Source organism: Choristoneura fumiferana, chromosome 5, assembly GCF_025370935.1.
Source record: "Choristoneura fumiferana chromosome 5, NRCan_CFum_1, whole genome shotgun sequence".
NCBI classification, from domain to species: Eukaryota; Metazoa; Arthropoda; class Insecta; order Lepidoptera; family Tortricidae; genus Choristoneura; species Choristoneura fumiferana.
The window spans coordinates 17,424,515-17,451,727 of NC_133476.1; the positions used below are offsets into that span (position 1 = coordinate 17,424,515).

The 27,213-nt window shown below is 35.1% G+C and overlaps 1 protein-coding gene across 10 annotated transcripts in view; it reads left to right on the forward strand.

Moving 5' to 3' along the window:
- The first annotated feature begins 560 nt into the window (after positions 1-560).
- Positions 561-27,213, forward strand: part of Nos (Nitric oxide synthase) — a 163,195-nt gene continuing 136,542 nt past the window's right edge. Inside the window, exons 1-3 of one of the 10 annotated variants that reach the window (XM_074088184.1) lie at positions 590-604; positions 681-889; positions 14,927-15,243. In XM_074088184.1, coding sequence (XP_073944285.1) covers positions 14,983-15,243 — 261 coding nt within the window. In that variant the 5' untranslated portion in view covers positions 590-604; positions 681-889; positions 14,927-14,982. Of the gene's footprint in view, positions 890-8,198; positions 8,288-14,860; positions 15,244-27,213 lie in introns of those variants that run through there. The other 9 variants (XM_074088189.1, XM_074088182.1, XM_074088183.1 and 6 more) reach the window with 9 other exon arrangements.

Consider the following 27,213-nt stretch of genomic DNA (forward strand, 5'->3'; position numbering starts at 1 on the left):
TGTAGCCTATTACGACACATTATGTAATACTTAGGTACAAATTAGATGGGTTCTGCATGTCAATAGGTATAGGTATGTACGTAGCAAAAACTTAACTATGGTATGCTGTGGAGCACGGTTCTTTGGTAGTGGAAAATCAAGGTAAAATAGTTTGGTTCATTGAAAAATTTTGTCATCATCATCATCCCAGCCTATATACGTCCCAGTGCTGGGCACAGGCCTTCTCTCAGAATGGGAGGCCTGAGGTGCGAGCCCGGGTTTGAACCCACGATCAGCTGCTTGAGAGGCCATAGGTCAAACCACTAGGCCACCACGGCTAAAAGTTTGTAAGTATAAAAAATAGCGAAATATTTTTCAAAGCGCTTGAAGTTATAGTTTTATCAAGCATACTGACAATGTTTTGTCAGTATTGTGTCGATTCTTTGACAACATTGTGTTAATTAAAATATGCAGGTAGTTTCAAGAAACATTAGTACAGTGCCGGTTGTAAAATTTTGTGAGGGTAATTTAAACTACGAAGACGCAATGACAGCTTGTTTACAACAGTCATCCCGTAACAGCGACCGTGTTGCAACGCGGTCGAAACGTCGCGTCTTTAAGAATGGTAAATTAGTTATGTAGTGCTAACAATTAAGCTACATTTTATTTACCTACGTTGTCTATCCTACTTGTTGTCTAAGTGCCACACTTGTCTATACTAGTTACAAAGGGAGTAACTGAATCTACCGAGGTATTTATATTGTATCGCAACGTTCGGATTCTTCGTGAAATCTCTCGCTTTATTTGACACCGGCGTCAATCCCAAAAGACATAAAGTGAACGTTTGAGGGATTTTGAAACACGAGACGTATCTTGAGCTGTATGAGGGAAATCTCTAATGAAATATAGAGTAAGTGAAGAGTATTTATAAAAAATTAAGCATCTTTAATATGGACTTTTTGGGTATCTTTGTATTTGGTAGTTATCTAATTGAACTTTGGCTCAGCCACACGCCACTTGCGAAAGTGATTTCGTTTTAAAGTAGCCTATATTATTTTAGAAATACGAGTACCTAATGTGAAAATCCACACTAAAGTTTAAAATAATGTTCATTTAATAAAGCACGAATAAGTGATTAATAAAAAACTCTATAAAGGGCCTTTTTGCTTAAAGTGGCAAATGCGAAAATACTAATGGACAAAACACGTAATGATAAACACATAAATAATTTTCTCATTATATTGCCAACTTCATAGCCAGATTCTCTAACCACTTGGCTACCCGGTTCTTATATGTCACCCTACGTAGATAAAAGTGCAAGTATCTTTTGCTAATGCGTTTATTCAAAATAATCAGTTTGACAACATCCCTCCTCTGAAATAACAGTGCCTATTTTTGTAACATTGTATCCTTTATTCGTCCAGTTTGTAACCAATTCAAACATTGTAAAGACTCATTTTGATGCTAAAAATGTAAAATCTCTTGTAAATGTGGCTAACATTTATATGATGGCCGCAAAGGTCTGGACCAGGACGTTATGAGCGCTATTTGCTGGGGCATAAAAAAACATTATACCTATGAGAGTTGGGCCATAACTGGGAGTAATAACAAAGTATGCGAGGGTGTATTTTGTAGGTTTAAACCTTGTTCAATGTGTGTTGGGTGTTTTTTAGTAAATTACTATCCTCGTGCCTACATCCTTCGTTTGGGAAGGACATATGAAATAATTATAATTGGACACTGATGGCCTTTGTAAAATACATAGTGAAAAACTAGTAGGAAAAGCCGGAGATTTTTTCCTCTATTTTTCCTGAACCTCTTAAGCTCTAAACAATATAATTTGAAATTTTCAAAAGGTTATTCCAAAAAAGTACCTTTGGTAGGCAGGAGGCTATAATTTTCTGTATTTAAGTGATTATAAAAAAAAGCCGTGGTGGCATAGTGATTTGACCTATCGCCTCTCAAGCTGAGGGTCGTGGGTTCAAACCCCGGCTCGCACCTCTGAGTTTTTCGAAATTCATGTGCAGAATTACATTTCAAATTTACCACGAGCTTTGCGGTGAAGGAAAACATCGTGAGGAAACCTGCACAAACCTGCGAAGCAATTCAATGGTGTATGTGAAGTTCCCAATCCGCACTGGGCCCGCGTGGGAACTATGGCCCAAGTCCTCTTGTTCTGAGAGGAGGCCTGTGCCCAGCAGTGGGACGTATATAGGCTGGGATGATGATGATGATGATGATGATGAAGTGATTATAAATAAAAATATATGGATAATTAAATGTTTGCTTTCTATTTTAATTGTCTTGTAATAAATATGTTAGTTCTATCATTTTGTTTCGGTTTGGATTGTGAGACAGGTATACCTATTTTGTAGGTTTTTTAGTACAATTAATTTAAATAACTACACAAATAACTTAAACAACCGGCCACACAAAAGTTCATATTATCCATGCTACTGTACCGAAAAAAAAACATGTTTTTTGTTGGGAATTCTCTTTAAATTTTAAAGATAGTTTTTGAGATAAGATGAAGCAAAAAAAAACCACCTAATGCACAAGCTTTTTTGACTGCAGTCCTCTTTAATTTACAAATTTTACATTGTTTTTATGATTTTTTCACATGCCACAGTCAAATCACAGTTAAACACATATTTTGCAATTTAAAGTTTCTATCTACCAACTATAGGTAGGTACTTTAAAAGATTCTGCCCTAAGACAGGCTGACAGCGCAGGGTCAATAAAAAGATCCTCTTAGGCACTCTTGAAGGCCAGAAACCTAAAAAATATATAAATGTATGCGCCAAGTTTTACCATTTTTCTTATATTTAAGTATGCGCATGTGGTAGGACCATGTGCAAGGTCCGCCCGGATTGCTACCACCATCTTGCTCGCTAATCCTGCCGTGAAATAGCAGTGCTTGCCTTGTTGTGTTTCGGCGTGGAGAGTAAGACAGCCGGTGAAATTACTGCCACTTGAGGTATCCCATCTTAGGCCTCTAGGTTGGCAACGCATCTGCAATACCCCTGGTGTTGCAGGTGTCTACGGGCGGTGGTAATCTCTTACCATCAGGTGACCCACTTGCTCGTTTGCCATCCAGTCGAATAAAAATAAAAAATAAAAAATGTGGCATCTATCTCCCATTTTTCAGTGTGTCTTATCTCCTAAGTACAGTGAGGATAAGAACGAACATAGTTTAATTGTTACGCTTTTTACGATGACTACACATAACACTTAACCTACTTACCTGTTGAATGAAGACGTCTACAAAGTATTATTGCTCCTTTTTACGATTTATTAATAAATATCGACATTTAATGATAATAAAATTTGCACAAATATTTTAAGAGCATTTATACCTATTAACCGGTCATAATCATTAATTCGTTTTTAAGGAATATAAAAGTCTATCACGAGTAATTATTGGAGTAGACACATTAACTATTATATTAAGAAGTGTTCTATCAGACAACATTTTTAATTTTCATTCAATTTTTATGGAATAATCGAGAATAAATGATGGTTTAAGGTAATTTGCTCATTAATAAAACTAGGCGCTTAAAATCGTACTTAGTTCTCTACTTTGTGACCAGAAAGTGCCGTGGGACTATAAGTACATCGTGCACGTTACATTGCAAAACATACTAAACTGATCTTTTTTACTAGCTTACTTTGTCTCACTTTTGGGCAGATGACTCTCCTTTTGACCTCTGCAACTCCCCTTATGACATAATGTCGTCAGCCAGTCCCTATAGGAACATAGTTTATGTGTCCCAAGTTTATCTCTTACCAGGCACAGCATCGGTTGTGTTGACATTTTTTGCACTAATTGACAAATAGGTATGGCCTTGGGTAATTATAACGATTATGCCTTAGACGTCGGTGCTATTTACAGGAAACCCGATAATTTGCATCAAAAAGCGTTCTTAGATACTTACTCGGAGCAGTTAAGCAAGTCAACAAGAGCTATTATATTTGGAGATTTTAACATCAATATCTTAAGCAGTGATCGATTATCTAGCGAATACAAGCAGATAACCAGTGAAAATGGGTACGAATTATTGAACCCAGTAGATGAAAAGTACTCCACGCGTGAAACTGCTACTACAAAAACAATTATAGACCACGTATGCACCAACCTCACCGAAAACTTCTTTCATCTAGCATTGGTAGAATCAGCAATGTCAGATCATAAACAGATTTACCTGGAAATAAAGAAATATCAGCCCCCGCTGTCAAACCCCATACATTAATAGTTCAACAAAATACATGTACAACACAATTAGACCACAAAGTCAATGTACGTACGTAGACATTTGCTAAGACACTTCCGAACTCTTTATATCTTTGTAAAACTGTTATCTTGTCAAACTGCGCTCACACCGCACAGCGCATCGCGCTCCAAGCAGAGAGCGATCGAACTTGTTTTGTGTACTTTTTATAATCCTACCGGCAAATTGTAACTTTTATGATTTTGCGATTGTGTTAATGTTTACGCTCGCTAGCTTAGATTATAGTTTATGCATGTAATATTTCTTTCTCAAGTAAGTGAATTATTGTTATTATTTGAGAAATAAAGATCTTTAAACCGAATTATACGCAGATGAAGTTGCAGGTTAAAATAGTAGTAGGTATTCTGAAACAATGTAGAATACGAATTTTGGTCACCCTATACACAACCTACGCATTAGTGCAAGTGATAAGAAACGAGCGAGCTTGGATGAGTATACAATTCATTTTTAGGGTTCACTATTCGAAAAGTAGTGCTAACAAGAAATTACCTATGGTTGCGCAGTCTCTCTAACCGTCAGACCTACATACCGACAGAACTAAGAAAAAATAAATTAAAATTAGAAGAATAAAAATGTTACCTTGGGCTTGGGCTCCACAGAAAACCAGCGTTACTGCACATAATGTGCGGCAACACATGCTGAGTGGAGACCCTTTTTGGTATCCTGCCGTGTCACCAAGTAACATAGTTTTAGTGCTAGTTCTAGTCTTAGTTTTAGGTGGTACTTATGGAGCCAAAATAAACCTTTCTTTCTTTCTTTCTTACCGTTCGCATTTTCTTCTGGATTCAATAACTACATATTATTGCCTCTCCAGTTAACAATGCACTATTTTGTTTTTTCATATAGTTATTTCAATAAATTAAACACGGCAACCCTCCATTTTCTTACAGACTCTTTGTTAAATCTTAAAGAGACGTTCATTTTCAGTCATAATGGTTTAAAATTATAGCGATTTTCAATCAAAAATCACCGCCTTCGGGTAGTCGGGTAAAAAATCATCGCTTTACTCTCATATCTTGACCCGTTAGAAAAGGAGATAAAATCGCAAACGTTTTCATATGACTGCTAAACTGCTGTTAACAGCTGACATTACGGCTGTTCGCGTTTGTCTGTCACCCGTTATGAACGAAACAACTAAACGCTTTGTAGGCTTGGTTCCGATACAACAGGATTTTTTTTTATGGAAATAATATCACGACTACTAATATTTTTAGTGATTTGAACGTAAAACACAATTATTAATGTCACTTTTGACTATTGTTACGTTGATCGTTAAATACTATGAACTTAAAATAAAAAAAATCTAAAATATGAATGCGTTATAAAACTAAAAAGAAAAAACAAGTCCAGTGGTCTGCCGCTCTGTTAATAGTTGGGACCAATTCAAAATTGTGACCGGCTCAAAAATTCTCAGTAATAGGTAGTTTGGGTTAAAACACTGGCCAAGAGCGTCTAGAATAGTACATTGCGTCTTAAGGGCGGTAAATAAGGAATAACGAACGAGAGTCTATTAGAAGCCCGAAGTCGAAGACTGAGAGACTGCATGCGCCTGACGTGCGTGTGCATGTGGTCCTGCAGCATTTACCGACCTTGGGCTTCATGACAAGAAAATTAGTACGGGCAATGACTCATTTACCGACCACGGGTTTCATGACAAGCACATTAAGGTCGAGGGTTTTATTTGGGGGGTTGCAAGCAAGGTATCCTGCATGTTTCGACACTATTTACGAGCAAGTGTGATGAAAAAAATATTAATTTCAAAAGATTACAAAACCTTAAACCTTAGTCGGACTTACGCATAATTTTACCGGTTTCGACTAAGCCCTTCCCAAAACTCTGCTTCACTTTTGAATTGATCTGAGTTCACATGTAAAATATCTCGACTATTAGTATTTACTAGCCGTCACCCGCGACTCTGTCCGTTAAGAATTCGATTATCGCTATCCCGCGGGAACTATGCAATTTCCCGGGATACAAACCACCCTATGTCCTTCCCCGGAACTTAAACTATGTGTATACCGAATTTCATCTGAATCCGTTCAGCGGTTTAGACGTGATGACGTAACAAACAAATATACGAACAGACTTATAAACTTTCGCATTTATAATATTCGTGAGATTCATTCATAATCATTATTCACAACTTACCTACATACAAAAAAGGAACAGAAGTTACAAGTAATATTTATAAAAGCTTGCTAAAATTCACCACTGCAGAATAAGATACCTCACACCGTCAGCGAAATTACCTAAAGATAGATTTAAACTTTGAATGCCCGTCCTTTATTAAGGGTTAGAAAAGGGTGTAAAGTAATTCTGTCCGAAAATTAATTAACCAATACAATCTTAGGCCCGTAGGGTCACCGTAACTTAGGTATGGAGACAGGAGGTTTCCTTGACAGTATCCATTTAGTTTTCGTAAATATATCGACAAAATAAAGGAAAAACTAAGGAACTACTAAAGCTCCAAAATGTTAACATTATACATTTCAGGTCAAGTAACCATTAAGCTTTTGGATTCCGAAGGCAAGCTCACGTCTGCCGCCCCCAAAGTTAGCGCACACGCACTCATGTCATGCTCTGAAAGCAGAGCGGCACCGAGGACATAGTACCTATTGCTTCCGTTCCCATAAGCTCTTTGGGATCGTATTGGAAACTTCGACGACGTGAGCCTGTGACTAGAAATTAAACTGAAAGTATACAAGTTTAAATCCATAAGCTTAACAATATACAGCCTTAAATATAGCAAGGGGATGTATAAAGTCCCTGAGTTAATAAAAAACAAAATCCTAATCTAAATAATTCAGAGATGTATATAGTCTCTAAATGTCAAAGTAAACTAATTAAATTATACAAATTCACACATATCGCAGGTTGTTTTTCTCTACTACGCTACTTAATCCATGTCTCAGTTTGTATTTTCGATATGGTTTTCACGGAATACCCGTAAAAGTAACAAATTTGGAGTTGAAATAAAAAATACAAAAAGACTCAAAAAAAACAATCATAATGATGGGAAGAAATCATTTATTGCCACCAAAAAAAAAACAGCACTAAACCTAACAGTATAAGAACAATAGTGTGGCAAAAGGAGCGGACACTGAAAATGTACTTTACAAAACAGATGTAGATGTAATAACATATGAGTAGTTAGGGGCTTAATTGAAACTTACAAAATATGAAGAATACACATAACGTCGTCAATCCCGAAATATATTAATTTGAGTGAGATTTGCGAAAGCTTGTACTCGTACTAGGTACTCAATATGTAATTAAAAATAGCGAGAATCTCTGTTATGACGACTTAGGTAATGGAATTTTGTTAACTTTACCACACTTATCATCACTGACGTCACGCGATGTTATAGTGCAACGCCAATCTCACCTAGACATCTCCGATGTTTATAATGTCCACTGTACTCCATCCCACTTTCTAGTGTAAGAATAGTCAGCAAACAACAAACTCAAACTCACAACATTTATTGACAAGAAAGACACACTACATCACAACAAAACTACAGTAAAAACATAAATAGGAAAAGAGAGGAAAATAAGAGATATTGTGCTGTAGTCTGTGATCTTAATGATTTTTTTAATGTTTTTTTTTAGTTTTTCTTATCAAATAATTATAATTACTTATAATAGATGCATGTATTAAGCGACGCTGTAACAGGTAAACCGTGTTCGGTTTTTGTTCGCTTCCTAAGCTACTGTTACTGTGAACTTTTTTTATAAATAAATAAATTTATTTATTAAGTAACAATAACTCAGAACCAACTTTCAAAATCGCCAATTATCGCGGTAAAAGTTCCGTTTAGAAACTGTCCGAAAGTTCGGTGGGTGGAGTCAATTCGCGCACGCGCAATGAGTTCCCCGAAGAATGGTCCAACTCTGTTGACTGCCGATGGTCGCTGTTGCCACAGCAGTACTCGCGACGCCACGGTTACCCACGGACGACTCCGCCATGCACCCTGGCCCACCCTCGTGAACTTAAGTTAGTACGAAGTTTCAAAGTTTAAGTAAGTTTTGGAAAGTTTTTGCCTCGTCTGTCATGTAACTTTGTCACTTTTTACCGACTAAAACTTTTATGGAAATTGCAAATCAAACTATATAGTAACACCTAATTTATTCACATAGGTACGTTACCTTACCAACACCAAGATTAAAAAGTTTTAGAATATATTATTTAGCAACTTATAATACCTACGAAACAAAATATAATTCCATAATTACTGTTAATACCTACATGCAAAAGTTTGCTAAAAATTAGGCACTTATTTTTTAAACACCCATCGAATCAGAAAGTAATATTTGTAGTACCTAATTCATAATTATAACATACTAAAATTGCGGTTAACAGCTTTAAAACAGCAAAACGGCATCGAAACGGCAGCTCAGCAACATACCTAATTTTACGAAACCTAATAAACAAGCTCTCCAAACCTTATTAGCCCCGGCTCCGTGAATGCCTCAGTGATTCTAAACTCATTATCCCTAAAAACAAGCTTAGTAAGCTCTCTTTACAAACTATTGAATTAATTTCCCATCACGTCACGATCCGGTGTGAAAATTACCGAAATTATTTAGATGACGTCAACAAAACCTTAATGACGTCACAAATAACCATGTGTATAGAACCAAGGCGATTACAGCCGTAGTCAAACTTTTTAAGTTCTGTTCTTTAGAAATGTTTTGCGAAGTTTGTGAAGAAATTCATGAAGGAAGCAATCTAAAAATGTACGTATTACATACTTATATTGTAAGTACCTAACTACTAGAATATTATAGGGCACGCAAAAAGATTGGATATAAATAAGGTCTGTCATAGAATTAACTCTCGTTTTCACTTATGATTGGTTATTTGGAGTCTTTTTGTATTTTTAATTTCAACTCCAAATTACACACAGTTACTTTGTTTGTCCAGTGGTAGTGTAAGGGTATGGCACGCAGTACGGAATGCTGAGGACCTGGGTTCGATTCCCAGCGCTGGTCTCTTTTTCTGGTTTTTCTGTGCATCCATGTCTCAGTTTGTATTTTCGATCTCGTTTTCACGTTTTTTTACCATAATGTATTTAAATATACTAGCTAACTATTATATTTAGATACTATATTGGTAAGTAACACGTGAAACTGTTAACAATCTATGCATGTACGTAAAAAAATCCAACAATTGGGGTTAAGTTGCTGAAATGTATAATAAATATTTATTGTAATCTTTGGAGGCTAAAACCCTGTAGGTACCTTTCATATTCATGTTAGAATAAATAGTAATACTTAGATCGAAAAAATAGGCTAACTGTAATAAAACTGTGCCGTTTAGCGCAGTGTAATTAGACAAATCAACTTTTTTTTGCAAATTGACACTGAAAAAAATAAGTAGAAAATTTCGCTGCCAAAAAAAATGTGACAATTTTGAAGTATTTTTTTCACGAGAAAAGAGTTAATGCAATTTGAGTTCAACTAGACTTGAATCCTGACCTAGCCTTCACGCCTACCAGCGGTCACTCATCGAGAAACTAGGTGAATTTTCCCCCCGTTATTTCTAACAACGTAGCCGCTCGTTCGATATTTTCACGAGTTGATGAGCTTTAAACATCCACGTGACCGACCCTTTTATTTTCATACTGAACATAATCTTGCCTACGCAAGACTTGTATAATATTTTAGTTTACATTGTACAGCAAGCTTTAGCCTGTGATAGGTAAAAGCAAAAAAAATCTGGGGCTGCGCTACGGTACTTTAGCTGTCATTATATTATTATACATTTAACCAAATGTTAGCACCAATGAAAATTGTTATTTGTAAAAACCCTAAAGATAACTGTCCTAAGAGCAAAAAGAATTAATATTAAATTGTAGAATTTCATCAAACTAAAAATGAACTAAAATAATTTCTTTGCTCACCCGCGACCTTATGATAGCTAAATTTATGCAAAATATGCTTGTAATTCTTTTAGTTCATTGATGGACCTCCGCAAAGTAGCGCCTGATTCAATAGATTAGAATTTAAACGAACAAAAACAAATAATTAAATTAGCTTAAAAAATAACTGCCTTCGAGGGGACAATTAAAAATAAGAAGTTAAGTTGTTCAACAGTAAAGAAGGTCTTCTAATGTCCTTACTAAATTAAGAATTTGAATACAACTTATGATAATCTATTAAAATGTATCCAATAAAGAGATGCAAAAGTTCATACCTTATTCGTGAAAGAACAGTGTAAAAACTTTGCTTAAAAATATTTCATACAACATGTCTACAAATAGTTTCCGAATTGGTATTCAAGGTTTTCCCATGGGTATGGCAGTGTTCTAATACTTACTTGAAATATTATAAATATAAAATCAAACTATCATTATTTCTCAAACAGTAACTCAAGCCCAGTAGCAGGTAAATATTTCTGCTTTTCTTTCCTTGAGTCTGATCCTATTCGCATAAATATTATATGGTGTCTTTGTAGCCAAGAAACAATGTATTCATGAGGGTATTTGTAGTTCTTTACGCGAATCATGTTCACGTTTATTGAAAAAAGACGAATAATTCAAAGTTCTCATCAATAATCAATGAAATTCATGCCTGAAAGTATATCTGCATTTTATTCAATGGTATACCTGATTACGCTTGTTTTCTAAGCAAAACCGCGAAAGAATAATAATATACTGATAAGTTATTATTGTCAATATCTTAATTTAGAAAATCTTGACACGCATTCATTCAAATCAAAAGGAAGTTTATTTAAATCGCTAATTCCAACCGCCACTTGTTTTGCATTAATTAGTAAACAAGTCACGAATAGAAAAGTTACTTTTGGAACGAGCCTAGAATAAGCAATTGAATTGAAAAAATCTGTATAAATGTTCCTGTTTCAGTCAAGTGTAAAAAAACAACATGCACAAACCTATTTGTTTATAAATAAATGCATGCTTTTATTTTTTAACATGTTTGTGCATTGCCATATAGAAATACAATTTATACACATACATAGTTGGTACATACTTTTGAGACATTTCATTAAATTTTCTAGTTTAAACATAATACCTTATTCAAGCTCTTAGCTCTTGCTCCTAGTACAACTTTAATAATAAAAAAACTACACAATTGGATAAGACTACGGGAATAGAAACCTATAAATTTGCCTGCACTATCATTTGTAATTAAATGGTAATGGAATTATGACACAATACATATTTAAGCTCATATCAGTTTAGAAAAAGTTGACAGTTTAATTCTGCGATGATCGAGCAACAGGCAACTTTTTGCTATTTTTCTCCAAATTTGATTGAGAACCAGTTATAAAAAACGTCAAATTGGGTAGATTACTCGGTACAAAAAAAAAATTTTCTATTTAGTTTTTTATTTTTCCTTGTCAACCGACCAAAAAATTACAAAGATGCAGTGCGCCGAAGTTCGGGAGTGAAGGCCTGTGACGTCACTCCTTAGTAAAAAGTGTACCTACATATGTGTGACGTCACACGGAACTTTAACCGGCTATTGTCTATAGTTTTTTGGTAAATTCACAGAAGAAAAACCGGCCAAGAGCGTGTCGGACACGCCCTAAATAGGGTTCCGTAGCTATTACAAAAAAATTAAGTAATATTTTTTTAAGGATTTCGTATTTTATAGGTATGGAATCTTCCAAGTGTAGGTATATTTTATACCTTAGGCTGCTATTTACTCTTAAACTACTAATAATTCTCAAGCAAACTTAGCCGTTATAGTTTTCCTTGAAATTTTGATATACTAACTACCATCCTGAATTTTTTCAAATTTTTCCACTCCCCAGTTTAGATTTTAGAGGGGGGGGACGCTCGATTTTAATGAAAATTTGCACTTTAAAGTTGAAACAAACCACTGAATTGAAAAATCGTCTTAGCAAACCCCTAATGGTTTTAAAAGACCTATTAATAAAACGATACCCCACACTATACGGTTGGATGAAAAAAAAAAACACCCCTACTTTACGTCTATGGGACGTACCATAATTTTTTTCTAAATTTTTTATTGTACCATTTTGTCGCATAGTTTACATATATATCCGTGAAAAATTACAGCTTCCTAGCATTGATAGTCCCTGAGTAAAGCCGCGGACGGACAGACAGACAGGCATGGCGAAACTATAAGGGTTCCGTTTTTGCCATTTTGGCTCCGAAACCCTAAAAAATACGTGTCTGATATCTTCTTTTTTTAATCTATTTGACGGACTAATTTATTTATTTTTAGGAATCTTACCTACTACCTGGTGTTACTAGCAGCGTCGTCTTTCAATTCGTACAATAAGATTGTTTAGATCTCAATCAATCCAAAGAGTAAAAGTCGATAAAAGTAATTCATGAAACTTGGTGATAAGGCACCAAGCTTGGCCGCGATCTTCTTTGTCGGAACTTCGTGATGGCCTCATTATTATAAAAAAGCCTTTGTTTCCAAATACGCGCCAAAAATATTGCCTCATTATTTTTTGGAAGTTTTTGGAGCCAATATTTGTAACATTTTTGTAGCTTGTGATTGATCGACGTCATGTTATTTGATGAAGATAAAAATTTTAAAAGTGGAACGCTATTTATTATCGACGCACTAGAGAGACTAGAACATTTTCAATTATTAGGGGCTGTTTCACCGTCCATTGATTAGTGTTTACTGGCGGTTAGGTGTGATGCCGTCTCTATTTGTTTTGTTCGAATAGACGGAGACGGCATCACATTTAACCGTCGGTTAACGCTAATCAATGGATGGTGAAACAGCCCCTTAATCTCCTACAAAATCTGATAAACTTTTTTTTGGTTCTTATTTCTGCCAATGTTTCATAATCTCTTGCTCAGTCACCAGCACCAATATCTGACACAACAAGCGTGCATAAATATCTGATACGACTATACGGGCCGGAAGGACGTGTCAGATATTTTTGCATGCTCAACTGTGGCAGATATTAATGCTGGTGACTGTACAATTATTGCAATGTCAAGAGAATATTGTCAACTGATATTTTGACAAAGTATTAAAATTCAAAACCTACCTGTTTATTTATTATAACTGCCATAACATACTCATTCATAATCTTACTTCATTGACATTGAACCGTGTCCTCCAGTCTCAGAAATCATAACACTAAATCGTAACATGGCGAACAGCAGTGTCTCGGGCGAACTCCCGCCGGATGCGAGCGACAGTATTGATGTCGTGTCGACACATTGTTTCCAACGTCGACTCTAGAACATGTACGAGCCCCGGTATTTAGGGAAAACTGTGAACGGAAAACTGAGAAATCTTGTAACAAGCGATCCTTTCATACGAATTTTGAAATTAATTATGAACGCTTCAGTATGATTATGATTGAGTTAATTAAAGGTTTTCCGTCGGAATTTTTGGTTCAGTATGTAGTCACTCCTTTGACGTGGTTTACTTTGAAAATTAAAAATCCGGAAAATTTGTACAAGTGCATTCAAATGAACGTACGTACTAATGGCTAAAATCTTATACTCTGATTGATTTTGTATGCCACATATGTGTATCATTTTTCTGTAAGATTTTTATGGATTGTTCCATTTAGAAAACGTCTCATTTTTAGGGTTCCGTAGTCGACTAGGAACCCTTATAGTTTCGCCATGTCTGTCCGTCTGTCTGTCCGCGGGAAGCTCAGAGACCGTTAGTACTAGAAAGCTGTAATTTGACATGAATATACATATCAGTCACGCCGACAAAGTGGTACAATAACTAATAGACGCAAAGTGGGGGTGATTTTTGTTTCTCGACTAACCCTACATTATGGGGTATCGTTGGATAGGTTTTTTAAAACACATGTTGACAATTTTGCTATTCAGTGATCTGTTTGCGAAATATTCAACTTTAAAGTGCAAAGTTTCATTGAAATCGAGCGTCCCCCCCCCCCTCTAAAATCTAAACTGGTGAGTGGCCGTTTGTGTCTTGGTTGGCCGGTTTTTTTTATTAAGGTACGTGAACACCAATTATTGTTGAAAAATAGATGCCAAGCAAAGCCCGATCTACCTAATATGGTCTTTAAGAAATACTACGCGACCAGTTATTTGGCTGAGCAACTAACAAAAAAGTTATTTAAATTAAAATTGAGCGAAACATGTGAAAGATAAGCGTTTGCCTTAATTAAGGACAGACTAGTTACAATTGCCAACAAATAATTATTACAACAATACGAGTGACTAATAAAGTGATATACTTAATTACTTACTTCATGCGACATCAGCATGAAATATAAATCTAAAGCTTTAACTTCAAGCCAGTTTAAAATTCGTTTGAAAATAGCATTTTTATTAAATTCAGAATTGTTATTTGTAAATTTCGACAAACTGTTCAAAAAGACATCAACACTGTATTACCCACGCGTGAAGTCGTTTCGAACATGTCGCAAGGCGTTATTTGGGAAACTTTCGACACGGCTTTATTACAAACTCAAACAAGTCCTGAATATTCATAATAGGTAAACTCTTGACTTAATGGATAAATAGCTGTTCTTATGCTGTTTCTAAGTAATGTTGTATTTATTCCCTTGTTCCAATTTGTAACACATGCAATAAAGGGTAATTTTAACGAATAGGTAATTAGTGACAAATTTACAAATAAAACAGAATTAGTCATAACCATAACATTCGATAATGTGAAGAAGTGAATTAGCTTACTTAATTTCCGTACAGTGTGAGAAGAACATGCGAATATTCGAATTTGGTTAAGTAGACAGAATCAGACCAAAATGATGTCCCAGCACCTAACGAGCATGTTCGAGCAAATTGGCAACTTCACGAAGAACAATCTGACTCCGAACAGCAAACATGTGAAAGAGAAAGACAACAAGTCAAATTCGAATCACGTGGGAGTTGAGAAACAGCAGGCGTCTCCCTCGCATAAACATGGGCTTACGCAGCCACCGCCGCCGCTGAAGAAACCGTACAAATTGAGAAATGTGTGCTCAAAGGCAGAATCCTACGATACACTCTACGCTAACAGTATTATGGTAAGTGCTCTTTATACTTTTTGATACATATTCATTATCGGCAAGCAAAGTGCTTCGGTGTACATAGTCACCTGTAATCTGACAAAGCAGAGCGTGAAAAGACATCTGACACGTTCTGCAGGCCTTAGAAATAGAATCAGACATTTATCCACGCCTTATTGTGTTAGATATTAGTGTCATTTATTGTACATAAGTTGTAGTCAATAAAAAGTTCACTTGCGGCGAACGGCGATTATCACAATTTCTTGTTAAAGAAAATAAGCTGTAACGTTTTAAACCTTAGGATAGTAGACATTATTTCACGAGAAACAAGTAAGGAGAATGCTCCTCTGTCTCACAAAGAAAAATCTGAGATAAGAGATTTAGCTAAAGCTTACATATAAATAAAGCCCTTAAACTAAATCAATAAAAGTAAAAGATCGAGTTGTAAATAAACAACCAAAATAAACCGGGCAAAACTACGTCTCCTCTCTTTTGTGCGTGTGCGTATAGGTATATTATAACTCAACTATTTTGCTGGGAAAAGTTTTATCACACTTGTGTGCGCGCAACTCTATGCACACGACAAGGCGTAGTTTTACCGACCTGACTTAACTTTTCGCAGAACTTAGTCATTTTTTTGCTCTGATATAAGAATAAAATCTTCCAGTTTAATTAAAATGCACCTGATTATTATTTATTGAAATTATTATGAACATTTGCCACCCAATCGACTTAACTATGACGCGCCTTCTTGTTTATAATGTAAAAAAAAACATTTGCATGCACACTCATCAGGCCCTACTACGAGTACGAAGTGCAAAATTCGAACTTCGTGTCTTGCTGTCCCGCTAATATTAGATATTTAATACGAGTGAGCGGGACGGTACGACACGAACTTCGATTGTCGAGTTTCGTAGTAGCCCCCCTGATGTTGACGTAGTTACATTGCCGTCAATGGCCATCGATCAACGTACGCGTATTTCCCCGCGCAGTCCCAAAGTAACAAAATGATTAGCTGATCGAAACTCATTTGCGTCGGTTATCACCTCGATAAGAGAACAACGTTTCTGATTTAACCTGTCTGACGTTTTGCCGACGAGTTACTTTTATCATGGAAACACCGGAGGGAAATACTAATTGCTGTGACTCAGGCGTAAAACGGTACGCCTGATACATCTGCCCTGCTAATTGAACTGTCGGTGATCGTAATTATTGGGATTTTCGCTTTGTGCCTTAAGGATCTCAAGGGGCTACAAAGGCGAAATTTAGTAGGGAAATGAAATTTGCATGACAATGCTAGTGCAGCCAGTAAGGCTTGTTTTACAAATGTTTTTTATACAACCACTGACTTATTTATAAAAAGTTATTAAACAATCATAGCTCGCACCTTCGTTAATTGCAAAAGCAATCATCGCGATGATTACATTAAGTAGTATTCCATAAATATAACAATGAAAACGAATACATCTCATTTGAGTATTTATCGAAATATTGTCCGCCTGAAATCATCTCAAAAATGTTTACAAAAATATTTGCACCGTTCTAAGGCAAAACGAACGGCATCTAAGTCGAATGATAATTTCAGGGGTGTGTATTCACTACACTAAATGCTAATTTACATTTATGTACGTGCGGTGAACGCACTCCAGACTGCCTTTCTTCATATATAATGCTCACTCCGCTCAAGATACCGTGATATTGATTCCCCCATTGTTGTATGTTTTATTTATAGCTTCTTTATAATAATGAATATAAAAGAGATCGTGTTCTGTGTCGACGTAACATTATTCCGAGTGTCTTTACCAATTTGACAAAAAGGTTGGCATTGAGTCTCGGATATGATATTAACATTATGAATTGGTTTGTAAACCAAGCGACACGTGATGCAGTTAAGTATTACGAAAAAAATTGTATTCAATCAAAATATGAGCTTTCTTATTTTGTTTTTTATGGTGTTGAGAAGCTACTCCTAGCTATTAAAGGTTCGAGTGAAGATTAGTAAATTAAACACATGCTTTCAGTATAAAAATTAGAGATATATATTGAGTAAATCTTACATTCTAATGTAATGTAACGTGTTTTCTGTATGTGTCATGCATGCCATAAAGGTATAAACTTAAATCAAATAATAGTTTAGTTTAGTAATGTATACAAAGTATAAGTACGTTGGTGCAAATGATTTACTAATTACTAGTTATACCTAATACTTTTAAATTGATGTCACCGTAAAGGCTAAAATGAAATTGATTTCACATCTTAGCAGTTAAGGAAGATAACGGGAATTTCATTATAATAATTGCGGAGATGACAGTGATAACCCTTCTTGAATTTGCAATTGATTGATATCATCAATCATCATTAGAAACATTATATGACAAAGATAATTTGCTTTCAAAAACAGGGTTCATAAAATCGTCAATCGCCACCGAAAAAACTTCGTGCAAAGGAATTGCCTTAGTAAATATTGACAAGCTAGCGAGTAAATATTCTAAAGAGAGACATACCACGTCCCAGGACGGCAGGTGAGGTATCAACACATGATCACACAAAAAGCGGTACGACATAATCCTAACAGTTATTACAGGAGTTGCTTTAGAATATATTGAAAACTTAAGCGTAATACTTCTGCCATTTTTCGTGAGGGGAAAGGTATAAGAAAGAGTCGTACAACACTCGATTATATAATTATTATTTTCTGCCTATAGATTGACTTATGGCCATCGTATGAAAACACAATATATCTCGCAAGTAATACATATTAAATTAGATTGTTTAGTGCGATGGCAAAGTCAATCTATTTACTTAAAACATTAAAAAATATATACTATAAGGTCACTATAAGATTTTGTTAGGTTAGCGAATTACGTAATAACTTAAGACGGAAGGACCCTTAAGAAGGGACTGAATAAATTAATTTTTTAAGGTAGAAGAACTGAGTTGCGAGACTTGGTTTTTTACAAGGTATTTTTTTTATTGGCATTTTTTATTATTCGTAGTGTAATCTATTCTACTAGTCAAGACCTTTTATTTGATACACATATTGAAGGGGTTGTGAAAAGAAAAATAAACCTGCCATTTTGTTGGCGGCCATATTGTATTTTCATTTTATTTTCATATAGAACTCTATTTTACTAATCAAGCCCTTTTATTTGATACGCATATTGAGGAATTAATGATAAAATATGTAATCCGCCATTTTGTAGCGGCGGCCATCTTGGATTTACAATGATACCGAATGTATTCAATTATATTGTCATCAGAACTAAAGGGGTGTAGGAAATGTATGATCAATCCGTCAAAAGTAAGGGGGTCAAATTTCAATTACTAGAGATGATCCAAACAAATAAACAAACAGGGCAAGCGAAATAAAACCATTCAATAATAAAACTCTGGGGTGCAGGTATCCAGACTCGAACCTACGATTTTGTACATGAGGGAACCACGGCTTTTTTACAGAACTGTTTTTCTACAAACACATACGAACGCAAAAACATCCTACAAATGTGAAACACGCACACACATTGTCTGCCATTGTCTACGATATTTATAGCCAGAGAAAGCCGCGTTGCCATCTCCTGTAATAAGTGGTGTGTGACGTTTTCACACGTAGCTCACGAAGTCACGTGACTGCGCACAAAATAGCGTCATTTGCGAGGCCGTGCTTTATTACTGTTTGTATATTTTCAGAGCTGTCGTGACCTATGGCTGTGAAGGCAATAGTTCAAAACAATGCGAAGAGGATAGCGGTAAGGTAGTTCTAGATAAAGAAAAACCGACTAAGGGCTAGTAGGATTCGAACAAATGAAAAGAAAACAAGGCAAGCAATTATAGACTAGCTACAGTAAGTTTGGCATAGGTAGGTATACTTACCTTACTAGGTAGGAAGATTGGTAAGGTTAGTAAGTAGGTAGGTAATATTATAAGTTTAAATACAAGTTATTTTTTTGTATCATCCCAGCCTATATGTCCCACTGCTGGGATAATTAGATTATAATTAGATAAATAATATTTTTTTGTACAATAGAAGATAAAGGGTTCTAGTTGGACCTATTGCATTTATTATGTCTAAATGCTTTCGTCAATTTTTTATTTCAATTTAATAAACCATTGGCACAACTTTAAAATTTATAATCATCTTACGATCCCTGCAAGTTTCTTCGCTTCTTACAAAATTAGAAAACTAATCTTTTTAATCATCTCAAATACCTCGGCTGCAGAGTTGTAGTTGACGTTTTTCCTTCCATTCAATTGTCACTAAACCGGATTAGTTGTTTGTGGCGATAGTAAAGCTCTGGAGTTAACACAATAAGCTCGTAACATCCATTGTCTTCGGGTTGAAGAGGCGAATGGAACTACGTTACTAAGGTTAGAGTTTGAAATTAGACTTTTATTGTGACTTTCTTGTATTATCTGGCTATTTAAGTGTTCCATACATTGAGTTCGTGATTTAATACTTTCAACAATGTATGTAACTCAAACAAATTATGAATTAGGTAATACATTATGTAGTCCGGTATTAACTAAAGGTTTAAGATTATTTGAAACTGAACTTGAAATACCACCTACTAAGTGTGTATCACGATCAAAATTTCACGTTTTATATTTTTATATTTTATGTATTTATTTAGGGTTCTCTAATTTTTTTGCCGAAAATATTTTTCCAATTGATTATTTCCCAACTGTTTCATATGCACGAACGAATTGTTTAAAACTACTTCAGGACTGTTGTAAAACTAACCTAACCTATAAGGTTCTATAACATAGTCCTGAAATATATCCCGAATACTTAACTGAATCATGTATGTAAGAAACAACATATGTGATTTTCCCATTAACGTCGATAAGCCAAAGGCTACTAGAATCTTACAGACTGGCTAAAACCAAAAAGTTGTTTCTGGGAAATTGCATACTTTTTTATAATAAAATTCCAAAAAATATTACAAACGAAACGGATACAAAAATCAGATCTATTGTCAAGAAGACATTAATACCTAAGGCGTATTATAAAGTTAATGATTATATCATGGACAGGGATATTTGGAAATAATTCCGATCCGCATTAGCGATCCCTTCAAATAGCGAACCTACTGTGTTAAAAATAAAGTTGTGTTAAATACTTGTAATCTATACATTATCATTTGAATATTGTAAATCTGTTTAAAAAAATATACCTCGTTGAGTTTCTTGCTGGATTCTTCTCAACAGAGGTTTTTCCGAACCGGTGGTAGATTTTTTTTTGACATTCATAAGTGCTTGTTATAGCCTAAATTGAATAAAGATATTTTGACTTTGACTTTGACTGTGACTTCAAAATTTAAAAAAAAAATCGTTCGGCCAATGAAACAGTTGAGAAGTGAATCAGTTGGGAAAATGTTTTCGGTCAAAAGCCAGCATTCCATATTTAGGAATCTTATACAGTATCCTTTCATTGAGAGTCAAGCCTTTAATACTCCATTGATGACTATGTTCATCGGTTTCTAGTCATTCACAGATATCTCTAATTAATATCTGAATGAAACCTGAAAATGCATCGTTCATAGCTACTAAACCGAAATAGCTATAATTTTGCGACACCAAAGCGTCGTTGATACCTCTTGAATATCATTCCGTAGTCGACGGTGTTGGTTTTAATTAAAATTTGAAATCATGTTCATTGATTTTAAATTTTAATTGCCTATCTTCTTTTTATAAATTCGTGCTGAAGTTTTTGTAAAAGATAAAAATCTTACAACTACATCATTTAACACTTAGTTCTTTTTTCCATCCAATTTTGCTTCAATAATTAACAAAATAATAGTCTTATCAAGGAAATAACGAGCAAGCAGCTAAAAATTACCACTGACTGAAAATTTCAATCTGACTATTTAGCGTAATACCTTCAAAATGTAACTATTGCTTGATTTTTAGATTGCAATATGATTGAAATACACAAAACTCAAATTAAATACCTACTTAATAATAAAATTTTACAGCAGGATTTATAAATTTCTTTCTAACATAAGAATGATCAACATAATAAAGCGAATTATTAAAAAAAAAAATATCAGCATGTGGGAATAATAATATGCTTCGTCCTATATACGACTTCGTCTCGATATATAGTCGATTAGTATATATAGACGACCAGATGGCCTAGTGGTTAGAGAACCTGACTACGAAGCTTGAGGTCCCGGGTTCGATTCCCGTGTCGGGGCAGATATTTGTATGAAAAATACGAATGTTTGTTCTCGGGTCTTGGGTGTTTACTATGTATTTAAGTATGTATCTATCTATATAATTATATTTATCCGTTGCTTAGTACCCATAACACAAGCTTTGCTAAGCTTACTTTGGGACTAGGTCAATTGGTGTGAATTGTCCCGTGATATTTATATTTATATATATTTAATAATAATAATATATTAACCTAAAACCTCCCACCCCACATCGTATCAAATTTAAAAGTTTCCATACCTATTTACATTGCTTAGCGATTAGAATTTTGGGATTTTACATAGATTCTGTGCCGTTTCGTGCCGATTTAGCACGATGAAGTTACAAGCACAACACACGCACGCACATGCATATTAACAAAATTTTGCTATTTCAAGTTATTTCTACTTAAATTTTCATCATCTTCAAAATTGCTTTATTTTTGGTACATCTAAATTAGTACAATCTAAATTACATAAGTGCAAGTTTGATTCCATGGAAGATGGGTCGAGTGCTTGTGTGGAACGTTACTTGCTCTGACACGCTGGCTCCTTCCCATCTCCATGGAACCTGCAACAGAGCCGGTGCAGCATCTGAAGCGGCTGAAAAAGCAAAATTGTCCAAGTATAAGGGTCTAGGCACCGAATACGACTTTGTCCCATTCGGTGTTGAGACCCTTGGTCCGTGGGTTCCTAGCGCTTTAAAACTTTTAAGGGGGGTAAGTACTTTAAGCAATTTGCTTTAGTTTTGGGTTTATTTATTATTATTTTTTTTAATTTATGTTAGTATTTTAAGTCTAAGATATTTTAAAAGAGTATGTAATAAGTACATCTAAATTAGCTCATATTCTTATATATAATTTTGCTTTTTATACATATAGATATACCCACAAACGCAACGAACATAAATAGGTACTTTAGATTTTCCATGGCCTGTTGCGTACATAAGGACATCTCTGACTTTATGATCCTAGATCCATCAGTGTTAAAAACCGCTATCGAGTTTTAAGTGCTTGTAAAATCTATATTACCTCTATGCTATAAACGATTCACATATTTCTTATCTGCCATAGACTTTCCTATTTTTAGTTCTAAATCGTAGCAAGTGGAAGGATGTAGTCTCTGCCTACCCCGTTGGGAAAGAGACGTGATTTTATGTATGTATGTATAAAAAATGTGATGAAACAATTCATTCAGGTTATTTCGATTTCGAAAAATTACAAGTAAGGGTACTTGCGTTCATTTTTTGCTGTGCTTTGAAATCCATGTGCATTCATTTAATTTTGTCTTTGTTTGTCAGAAATATTATGCACGCAGTTCTGTTTTTACTCATCTTAAAACACGACGTTAGAGTTATTAAATTACTTGAATTTTCCAGCCAAGTCATTTAATGCAATCATAATAGCGATTTTAAATTAAACAAGACCGATACGTATTTGTATTTAAGTTTCAAAGTGGTTCTTACCCGACACGCATTTTATCAGTTTTTTGTACTCATAAATTGTATCATGTTGTTATTCATTGATGCTAGTTTATAATTATTATAATTGTTAATTTTACTACCTATTCGAACGAAGTTGCGGGCCAAAAGTAGTTAATTATCATATTTATATTTGCCTCAAAAATGGATACAAAAAGCCTTCATTTCGAAGCTAAGCAAAATGCTAACAAAACTTGGTCCAGTGTTCGCCTCTCAGGTCCCTTTATGTTGTTAGAACAAAAAGATTTATGCCATGCTCGGACTGATATTTACCGCATTGTTACTCTGTAATGGATTTATACCGGGTGGGCCCTGTAACAGGAGCAAAAAATTAAAACACAGGTTCTGCTACTCAAATGCAACTTTCAAAAATGAAGTAATTTTATCATTTTGTTTATTCCAAAAAAAAAAAATGGTTTTCTCAATGTACGGTATCCATGCAATAGCCTAAATGGCATCACCTGTCACGTAACAAAATGACGAATTTCGCAATACATTGCTTGTCCAATTAATACTACAATAAAAAAAACTACTACTTATACTATAATCTCATCCCAGCCTATATACGTCCCACTGCAGGGCACAGGCCTCCCCTCAGAATGAGAGGGCTTGGGCCATAGTTCCCACGCGGGCCCAGTGCGGATTGGGAACTTCACACACACCATTGAATTGCTTCGTAGGTTTGTGCAGGTTTCCTCACGATGTTTTCCTTCACCGCAAAGCTCGTGGTAAATTTCAAATGTAACTCCGCACATGAATTTCGAAAAACTCAGAGGTGCGAGCCTGGGTTTGAACCCACGACCCTCTGCTTGAGAGGCGATGGGTCAAACCACTAGGCCACCACGGCTTATACTATAATAATAATCATAATAATAATACAAGTTATTTTCGACTAGATGGCCAAGTGGTTAGAGAACATGACTACGAGAATGAGGTCTCGGGTTCGATTCCCGGCCGGGGCAGATATTTGTATGGATAATACGAATGTTTGTTCTCAGGTCTTGGATGTTTAATATGTATTTAAGTATGTATTTATCTATTTAAGTATGTTTATCCGTTGCCTAGTATCCATACTACAAGCTTTGCTTAGTTTGGGACTAGCTCAATTGGTGTCAAGCATCCCATGATATTTATTTATTTCAAAAGTTGTAGAACAAAATTAACTCAAGATGAAGAGTGGAAGCTGTGGTTTAGTTTTTGTTCGTGTTGCAGGGCCCACCTTGTATAAGAGTGCGACTATCTTCGTATACTTTATAATATATGTACATATGCCAAGTGGTAACAAATTCAAATGTTTAGGGTTCCTTACGATGACAAATGGAGCCCTATTACTGTCGCTATATTGTTTATCTGTCTGGCGATCTGTTTGTCACTGGGCTGTATTTCAAGAACCGCAATAGAGAGACAACTAAAATTAAGACATAGTAAATAATTCTAAAGCGATCCGGAACAGGTATGAAAATTATGGGAACCATAAATGAGTGCATAAGACTTGAGTTCTTTCCAAAATGTCTGTATGAATCATATTTTATTATAATTCCTTAGACGAGAAATCGTTAATCATAAAATCATAGCAGTGAATGTTCGAATTGACTAATAAATTTTTCTGCAGCTATAAAGGAAATTCCTAATAAAAAATATCTGCTCTCAAGTTAAATGGCTTAGGCTTTCAACGTATTTTGAGCTCATAAAATATCCATAATATTGTATAGAGTGCTCTTTAGCTGCAGCTCGTCGCTGGAGTTCGGAACAAACTTACTGATGTTCTACAGGGCTTATGGGATTTGGAAGTTGGCTTTCTATTTTGGATTAAGTGGATTAAAAACACATTGGTTCTTTGCGTTTGTTGTTCAGTTTTTAATCATTGTAATTTTTTTAAGTTGCCAAAAAGAGGTTGGGCTAACGGCCTTTATGACCAATAAGGACAAGCAAGCTGTTACCGAATAGGTTATTTCTAAGCTGTAAAACGTAATGCAATAATGGCAGGTAGCCCTGAATCTTTTTGTAAAAATAGTTATCGCCGCATAAAATTAGTGTGAGTTGAAACAAGACTATTAGGTTTTTTTCGATACTAAATTGCTGTGTCGCAGATTATGAAGAAGAAGAAGAAGAAAATAGTTTATTTATAACAGCAGAGACACATTAAACTGATTAGAGAAAATACATAAGTATGTTGCCGTCTCATAAAAAATTGTATCTACCTATGAAGGTTTTGTTGATATTTTTGCGTCATGATAATTTAAGTTTTAATTCGTTTTTTTTTTCATTAATTTTTTCACAGTAGGTACTCTCTACAAAATATTAAAATAAATAAAAAAAAACATTTATGCGGAAAAGGATGATTAGGTACTTTATTTGTTTACTTACTGTATTACTCTGACATTCGTTTTAATAAGCAACGGAAGTTTGATTAAATACCACCTTAATTAAACTATGATAATGATCGCGTAAAGAGTTTGAAACACGTCAGTATTTTAGGTGATGCCTGTTGCCTAGTTAAGTATGTAGATGTAGACCACAATTAAGTCAATCCGACCACTGAAAGTGAGATAAATTCGACTTACAAGATTTGGTTCACACATATTTAGCAAGTTAAATAAAAGTTTATAAAAATAACTTTCTATTTGTAGCATCTACATTCTGCTAACATAGCCAGTTAAAATATCGTCATGTCAGTTAAAAACCTGGACTCAATTCACCATGCTACTTCAGCGTTTCAATATCCATCCTAAATACACAAGATTATCGTTTATTAAATGACTTTCTGCATAAAAAGTTTAAAAGTTAAATTAAAAATGACAAGTTGGACTCCATATTGCGAAAAAGACATTGCACGGTTACCTGCTTTGTATGTAAACAAGGAATAAGAATAAAATTCTGGTCGGTACTCGATTTAAGGAAAATTATTTTATGATTGAGTCTTAATTAAATTGTATGGGTTTATACACTTAATTGTATGCTAAGTTTACGATGTAGGTAAGGTACTGTAGTGGACAGACAGTCCACTATCCTAATAAAGCTCTATTTAAATTAAAATAACGTCTTTATGATCTTTTCATGTGTATTTCAAATCAACTTGCTTCGTTGGCAGCTCGGATACAAGTCTTATGTAACTCCCTCGCGTCCGTTCGTTATTATAATATTTGAAAATGGAAATAGGCTGCCAGTACTAACCGAACGAATACAAGGAGTTAGTACAGTACCTACTTATTTACAATGCTATAATTTTCGTTTTCTTATAGCCAGTACAAAAATATTGGAAATCTACAACGTGTTCGCTGTCTACAGTTTTTTTTTTTAAATATTGTCACTCAGAAGCTATTTAAGAAGAGAATTCGGACTTAACTGAGGCCGTCATGTCTAAAGCCGAGTTTAGACTTGCAAGGAAAATCGTGCAAGTTGCATTACATTGTAGCGCTCGATTGACCACTAAAAATCGACTTAAAAACTGTATGGCCTACTGTCTAAATAAAATAATACATAACTTAAACGTAACAAATTAATGACGTTAAAATAAGTTTTCGGATACTTCGTTCCAGCGAAAACTATTGCATTGATGATGAACAAAAAAACCGGCCAAGTGTAAGTCGGACTCGCGCACAAAGGGTTCTCTATACAACAGGGTTACTCAAAGTGGGGTACGCGAACCCCTAGGGTTTCGCTATTCGACGGTAGGGGGTTCGAGACAAGGTTTACGTGACTCCAAAAACCACCAGGCTGCAAGACTTCGCTATCGTCTAGAAACTTTAATAGGGGTACGTGGAGCCATAAGTTTGAGAAACCCTGCTATACAACATTAGACAATAGCAAAAAAACGGCAAAAAATCAAGTTTGTTGTATGGGAGCCCCGCTTAAATATTTATTTTATTTTAATTTAATTATTTATTTTTGAATTGAATATACAACTAAATATTCTGTGAATATTTCAAGCGTCTACCCTGTTGCCTTTATCAAGCAAAAAACGGCAAAAAATCAAGTTTATTGTATAGGAGCTCGCCTTAAATATCTATTGTACCTATTCCGTTTTTATTAGTTGTTGTTATAGCGGCCACAGCAATACAAATTCTGTGAAAATTTCAAGTCTCTAGCTATTACGGCTCAAGAGATAGAGCCCTGTGACAGATGGACGGACGGACGGACGCACGGATGGACGGACGGACGGACGGACAGACAAACAGCGGAGTTTTAGTAATAGGGTTCCGTTATCGTGTATAATCGTGTCCTACGACAGATGTGCAGAGCTAATGAACAACAGACGCCTTATTGTCCAACACACTTGGAATCACATTACCACTTATTTCACAGAAACTTTTCGTA